Source organism: Tachysurus vachellii, chromosome 7, assembly GCF_030014155.1.
Source record: "Tachysurus vachellii isolate PV-2020 chromosome 7, HZAU_Pvac_v1, whole genome shotgun sequence".
Classification (NCBI taxonomy): Eukaryota; Metazoa; Chordata; class Actinopteri; order Siluriformes; family Bagridae; genus Tachysurus; species Tachysurus vachellii.
Genome location: NC_083466.1, coordinates 382,532 through 390,000, shown reverse-complemented (window position 1 = coordinate 390,000; position 7,469 = coordinate 382,532). Strand labels below are relative to the sequence as shown.

Below are 7,469 nucleotides of genomic sequence, written 5' to 3'. Positions count from 1 at the left end.
CCCACGTGCTTCAGACCAACAAAGTTGTGTGTGTATAAGTGTGTGTGTTTGTAACTGTATATATGTTTGTGTGTTCATGTGTAAGTATGTGTATAAGTGTGTGTGTTTGTAACTGTGTATACGTTTGTGTGTTCATGTGTAAGTATGTGTATAAGTGTGTGTTTGTAACTGTGTATATGTTTGTGTGTTCATGTGTAAGTATGTGTATAAGTGTGTGTGTTTGTAGCTGTGTATACGTTTGTGTGTTCATGTGTAAGTATGTGTATAAGTGTGTGTGTTTGTAACTGTGTATACGTTTGTGTGTTCATGTGTAAGTATGTGTATAAGTGTGTGTGTTTGTAACTGTGTATATGTTTGTGTGTTCATGTGTAAGTATGTGTATAAGTGTGTGTGTTTGTAGCTGTGTATACGTTTGTGTGTTCATGTGTAAGTATGTGTATAAGTGTGTGTGTTTGTAACTGTGTATACGTTTGTGTGTTCATGTGTAAGTATGTGTATAAGTGTGTGTGTTTGTAGCTGTGTATACGTGTGTGTGTTCATGTGTAAGTGTGTGTAACTGTGTATGTGTGTGTTCATGTGTGTATAAGTGTGTATGTGTGTGTTTGTAACTGTGTATAAATGTGTGTAACTGTGTATGTGTGTGTGTTCATGTGTAAGTATGTGTATAAGTGTGTGTGTTTGTAGCTGTGTATATGTTTGTGTGTTCATGTGTAAGTATGTGTATAAGTGTGTGTGTTTGTAGCTGTGTATACGTTTGTGTGTTCATGTGTAAGTATGTGTATAAGTGTGTGTGTTTGTAGCTGTGTATACGTTTGTGTGTTCATGTGTAAGTATGTGTATAAGTGTGTGTGTTTGTAGCTGTGTATACGTGTGTGTGTGTTCATGTGTAAGTGTGTGTAACTGTGTATGTTCATGTGTGTATAAGTGTGTATGTGTGTGTGTTTGTAACTGTATATATGTTTGTGTGTTCATGTGTAAGTATGTGTATAAGTGTGTGTGTTTGTAACTGTGTATACGTTTGTGTGTTCATGTGTAAGTATGTGTATAAGTGTGTGTGTTTGTAACTGTGTATACGTGTGTGTGTTCATGTGTAAGTATGTGTATAAGTGTGTGTGTTTGTAGCTGTGTATACGTGTGTGTGTTCATGTGTAAGTGTGTGTAACTGTGTATGTGTGTGTTCATGTGTGTATAAGTGTGTATGTGTGTGTGTTTGTAACTGTGTATAAATGTGTGTAACTGTGTATGTGTGTGTGTTCATGTGTAAGTATGTGTATAAGTGTGTGTGTTTGTAGCTGTGTATATGTTTGTGTGTTCATGTGTAAGTATGTGTATAAGTGTGTGTGTTTGTAGCTGTGTATACGTTTGTGTGTTCATGTGTAAGTATGTGTATAAGTGTGTGTGTTTGTAGCTGTGTATACGTTTGTGTGTTCATGTGTAAGTATGTGTATAAGTGTGTGTGTTTGTAGCTGTGTATACGTGTGTGTGTGTTCATGTGTAAGTGTGTGTAACTGTGTATGTTCATGTGTGTATAAGTGTGTATGTGTGTGTGTTTGTAACTGTATATATGTTTGTGTGTTCATGTGTAAGTATGTGTATAAGTGTGTGTGTTTGTAGCTGTGTATACGTTTGTGTGTTCATGTGTAAGTATGTGTATAAGTGTGTGTGTTTGTAACTGTATATATGTTTGTGTGTTCATGTGTAAGTATGTGTATAAGTGTGTGTGTTTGTAACTGTGTATACGTGTGTGTGTTCATGTGTAAGTATGTGTATAAGTGTGTGTGTTTGTAGCTGTGTATACGTGTGTGTGTGTTCATGTGTAAGTGTGTGTAACTGTGTATGTTCATGTGTGTATAAGTGTGTATGTGTGTGTGTTTGTAACTGTATATATGTTTGTGTGTTCATGTGTAAGTATGTGTATAAGTGTGTGTGTTTGTAGCTGTGTATACGTTTGTGTGTTCATGTGTAAGTATGTGTATAAGTGTGTGTGTTTGTAACTGTGTATACGTTTGTGTGTTCATGTGTAAGTATGTGTATAAGTGTGTGTGTTTGTAGCTGTGTATATGTTTGTGTGTTCATGTGTAAGTATGTGTATAAGTGTGTGTGTTTGTAGCTGTGTATACGTTTGTGTGTTCATGTGTAAGTATGTGTATAAGTGTGTGTGTTTGTAACTGTGTATACGTGTGTGTGTTCATGTGTAAGTATGTGTATAAGTGTGTGTGTTTGTAACTGTGTATGTGTGTGTTCATGTGTGTATAAGTGTGTGTGTTTGTAGCTGTGTATACGTGTGTGTGTTCATGTGTAAGTATGTGTATAAGTGTGTGTGTTTGTAACTGTGTATATGTTTGTGTGTTCATGTGTAAGTATGTGTATAAGTGTGTGTTTGTAACTGTGTATATGTTTGTGTGTTCATGTGTAAGTATGTGTATAAGTGTGTGTGTTTGTAGCTGTGTATACGTTTGTGTGTTCATGTGTAAGTATGTGTATAAGTGTGTGTGTTTGTAACTGTGTATACGTTTGTGTGTTCATGTGTAAGTATGTGTATAAGTGTGTGTGTTTGTAACTGTGTATACGTTTGTGTGTTCATGTGTAAGTATGTGCATAAGTGTGTGTGTTTGTAGCTGTGTATACGTTTGTGTGTTCATGTGTAAGTATGTGTATAAGTGTGTGTGTTTGTAGCTGTGTATACGTTTGTGTGTTCATGTGTAAGTATGTGTATAAGTGTGTGTGTTTGTAACTGTGTATACGTGTGTGTGTTCATGTGTAAGTATGTGTATAAGTGTGTGTGTTTGTAACTGTGTATACGTGTGTGTGTTCATGTGTAAGTATGTGTATAAGTGTGTGTGTTTGTAACTGTATATATGTTTGTGTGTTCATGTGTAAGTATGTGTATAAGTGTGTGTGTTTGTAGCTGTGTATACGTTTGTGTGTTCATGTGTAAGTATGTGTATAAGTGTGTGTGTGTTTGTAACTGTGTATACGTGTGTGTGTTCATGTGTAAGTATGTGTATAAGTGTGTGTGTTTGTAACTGTGTATACGTGTGTGTGTTCATGTGTAAGTGTGTGTAACTGTGTATGTGTGTGTTCATGTGTGTATAAGTGTGTATGTGTGTGTGTTTGTAACTGTGTATAAATGTGTGTAACTGTGTATGTGTGTGTGTTCATGTGTGTATAAGTGTGTGTGTGTTTGTAACTGTGTATATGTGTGTTCATGTGTAAGTATGTGTATAAGTGTGTGTGTGTAACTGTGTATGTGTGTGTGTGTTCATGTGTGTATAAGTGTGTATGTGTGTGAGATTTAATAAATTATTATCTATTTTGGTAGATAAATAAAATATTATTAAAATATTATTTTATTTATAAAAGCTTTGTGTGTTTGTTTGTGTGTTTGTTTGAGACTGTGTAATGAGACAGTAAGTTTATTATATTTGAAATTCAGCCTTTAATTTTTGGGGTGTATTTGATCTGAAAGCAACTGAAGGTGAGCAACAGTGTGTTGTCTTGATCACTAATGAGAGGATTAAAGTGACTCAGTGATGAATTGTTCTCACCTCTGGTGTGAGGCTGCTAAACGGAGCTCGGACACTCCAATGTTCGTCTGAACAAACAAATATAATTCTAAACTATAACGTCAGGTTTTGTTCAGCTGAAGCACAGAGCGCTAGCTAGCATTAGCATGAAGGAGAGAGGACTAGCCTTACTCTTACTCAGGAGCGAGTAGAAGAGTTTGTTCAGTGTGTGTGAAGTTATTAAAGGTAATGCTGCTCATTCCTGGTGCTCTGATTTCCTGCTAGCTAACAGCCTCTGGCCGTGTGGACTTCCTGAAGTCATTAAAGTGCCATGAACACGCATGCCCTTCATCATCTGCCCCCTGACACCAATCACACCCCTGACACTATTGCACAGGTAAAGTGTCTCGTCAGGTTAATGCCTGGTGTCTCTCTTTAAACACACCACTGTGTGCTGTGTGATGTGTGATGTCACACTGAATGAATCATGAAAACAGTGAAAACAGACAGAACCGGAGGAGAGGAATAGAGCTGCTCCACACACACACACACACACACACACACACACCTCTGTCTCTCTCATCACACATCACACTCTTTTCTTTAAATGAATACACAAACTGCCTTACACGTGCTGTACATCAGCCCCACATATAGCTAGGTGGTCTGAGCTCTGATTGGGTATCGACTTATACGTTATCGTTTCCATAGTAACGGCTCATTCACAGGGATGCGGTGAGTGATATTCGCTAACTGTCTAGAGTTATAGTGTTTAGCTAGAGCATGCTAGTGTTTGTTCTCCACACACCTGCCTAACCACTGAACTGTAATTGGGACATGTCCCAGGTGGCGTCTCAGAGCGACAGGTGATGGGTCACTTCCTCACTCATCAGAATCAGAATGAATATTTTATAATCTGACGTCAGGGCGAGTATAAAATGTCACAGCGCTGCAGACTGAACCGCAGTTTCACCACACACACACACACACACATTCATCACCATGACCAGCGCCTGCTTCGTCCTCATCAGCGCCACCTTCTGTCTGTCTGCTGTTCTCTCCTGCTGTGACGAGTCGCTCGAGAAGCGTTCTGTACACACACACATCATCAAAACGCAACAGGAGAAACACCTGGTGAGAACACACACACACACACTTTTACACACACTCGTACACACACCTGTACACACACGCACTCATACACTTGTACATACACACATAAACATACACACACATCATCATCAAAACTCAACAGGAGAAAGACCTGGTGAGAACACATACACACACTCATACACACACACACACACACACACATCATCAAAACTGAACAGGAGAAAGGTGGTGAGAACAAACACACATACACACTTATACTCACTGACACACACATTCATACACTCGTAAACACACATCATCATCAAAGCTCAACAGGAGAGAGACCTGGTGAGAACAAACACACACATACACACACACTTGTACATACACACTTATACTCACTGACACACACAAAAACACACACACAGTTATTATATTACTGGATGAACTTGAATCAATATTTTTCATTAAACAAATATAAACTAAAATCCCTGAGGATTTCTGTAATTGTGTGTGTGTGTGTGTGTGCGTGTGTGTGTGTGTGTGTTACAGATTGAGGCTCTACAGGCAGTTCTTGAGAAATTAAAGAACAAGCAGCTTCCAAACACCACCAAGAAGTTCGGCCAGCTTCCTTCTGTAAGAGAATGCTGCACTAAGACTGGCTTCTGATTGGCTGAGAGCAGCATGGTGTGCTCTGATTGGCTGAGAGCATTACAGTGCTTGTGGATGGTGTGTCCTTGTCAGGTCCTGCGTTCTGCATGTTCCCTCGTTCAATTGTACACTGTGATGTTTTTGTCCTTTTGCTCCCCACAAGTCTTTAGATCATCTCTAATGTCTTTGTATTCTCAAGTTCACTTGGTGTCTTATTTCTAGTGTCTTTAGTGTGCTTGTGACTTCCTTCTTTCTATTCTCGCTCATTCTCTTGGTCCCTTCGTTAGGGTGCAGAGCTCAGAGTGCACTACAACATGGTACTCTGTCATTTCCTCACTTTTTACTTCCTGTTTCCTGCAGTGTGATGCGGGTGAGCAGTGTGCAGCACGTAAGGGGGCGAGGGTGGGCAAATTGTGCGGCTGCCCCCCCGGGACCACCTGCGACTTCTTTATCATGAAGTGCCTCTGAGGAAAAAAGCCCTAACCATCAAGTGTACTTCTGTGCTGTTTCCCTCAATGTGATGTGTTCCCTTCAAGAAATATATTTGTTTTACAGTGCACACTCCTGTAGTGTTTGTTTTACTGTGCACACTCCTGTAGTGTTTATTTTACTGTGCACACTCCTGTAGTGTTTGTTTTACTGTGCACACTCCTGTAGTGTTTATTTTACAGTGCACACTCCTGTAGTGTTTGTTTTAAAGTGCACACTCCTGTAGTGTTTGTTTTACTGTGCACACTCCTGTAGTGTTTGTTTTAAAGTGCACACTCCTGTAGTGTTTGTTTTACTGTGCACACTCCTGTAGTGTTTGTTTTACTGTGCACACTCCTGTAGTGTTTGTTTTACTGTGCACACTCCTGTAGTGTTTGTTTTACTGTGCACACTCCTGTAGTGTTTATTTTACAGTGCACACTCCTGTAGTGTTTGTTTTAAAGTGCACACTCCTGTAGTGTTTGTTTTACTGTGCACACTCCTGTAGTGTTTGTTTTAAAGTGCACACTCCTGTAGTGTTTGTTTTACTGTGCACACTCCTGTAGTGTTTATTTTACTGTGCACACTCCTGTAGTGTTTGTTTTACTGTGCACACTCCTGTAGTGTTTATTGTACAGTGCACACTCCTGTAGTGTTTGTTTTAAAGTGCACACTCCTGTAGTGTTTGTTTTACTGTGCACATTCCTGTAGTGTTTATTTTACTGTGCACACTCCTGTAGTGTTTATTTTACTGTGCACACTCCTGTAGTGTTTGTTTTACAGTGCACACTCCTGTAGTGTTTATCTTACAGTGCACACTCCTGTAGTGTTTGTTTTAAAATGCACACTCCTGTAGTGTTTATTTTACAGTGCACACTTCTGTAGTGTTTTACAGTGCACACTCCTGTAGTGTTTATTTTACAGTGCACACTCCTGTAGTGTTTGTTTTAAAATGCACACTCCTGTAGTGTTTATTTTACAGTGCACACTTCTGTAGTGTTTTACAGTGCACACTCCTGTAATGTTTTACAGTGCACACCCTTGTAGTGTTTTACAGTGCACACTCCTGTAGTGTTTATTTTACAGTGCACACTCCTGTAGTGTTTTACAGTGCACACCCCTGTAGTGTTTATTTTACAGTGCACACTCCTGTAGTGTTTTACAGTGCACACTCCTGTAGTGTTTATTTTACAGTGCACACTCCTGTAGTGTTTTACAGTGCACACTCCTGTAGTGTTTTACAGTGCACACCCCTGTAGTGTTTATTTTACAGTGCACACTCCTGTAGTGTTTTACAGTGCACACTCCTGTAGTGTTTTACAGTGCACACTCCTGTAGTGTTTTACTGTGCACACTCCTGTAGTGTTTTACTGTGCACACTCCTGTAGTGTTTTACAGTGCACACTCCTGTAGTGTTTTACAGTGCACACCCCTGTAGTGTTTATTTTACAGTGCACACTCCTGTAGTGTTTTACAGTGCACACTCCTGTAGTGTTTATTTTACTGTGCACACTCCTGTAGTGTTTATTTTACTGTGCACACTCCTGTAGTGTTTTACAGTGCACACTCCTGTAGTGTTTTACAGTGCACACTCCTGTAGTGTTTTACAGTGCACACTCCTGTAGTGTTTTACAGTGCACACTCCTGTAGTGTTTTACAGTGCACACTCCTGTTCCCTTTATAGTGTAAACTCTGTAAACAACAATAAACAAAAGCTGCTGTTTACTAAAACTGTCTCACTGTGTGCCTGTG

At 39.3% G+C, this 7,469-nt stretch overlaps 1 protein-coding gene across 1 annotated transcript; it reads left to right on the top strand.

Annotated features, from left to right (window-relative positions):
- Nucleotides 1–4,508: 4,508 nt before the first annotated feature.
- LOC132847818 (cocaine- and amphetamine-regulated transcript protein-like) lies at nucleotides 4,509–5,717 on the top strand. The gene is made up of 3 exons (XM_060873325.1): nucleotides 4,509–4,640; nucleotides 5,151–5,234; nucleotides 5,610–5,717. Exons 1-3 carry the CDS (start codon nucleotides 4,509–4,511, stop codon nucleotides 5,715–5,717), a joined length of 324 nt encoding a protein of 107 aa, XP_060729308.1.
- The last annotated feature ends 1,752 nt before the right edge of the window (nucleotides 5,718–7,469 follow it).

What these genes read in the sequence shown, in the direction of transcription:
- LOC132847818 (XM_060873325.1), top strand. Translation starts at nt 4,509, where the DNA reads ATGACCAGCGCCTGCTTCGTCCTCATCAGCGCCACCTTCTGTCTGTCT. An exon ending in CGCAACAGGAGAAACACCTG is followed by an intron (nt 4,641 to 5,150) that starts GTGAGAACACAC and finishes TGTGTGTTACAG; the next exon opens with ATTGAGGCTCTACAGGCAGT. An exon ending in AGTTCGGCCAGCTTCCTTCT is followed by an intron (nt 5,235 to 5,609) that starts GTAAGAGAATGC and finishes TGTTTCCTGCAG; the next exon opens with TGTGATGCGGGTGAGCAGTG.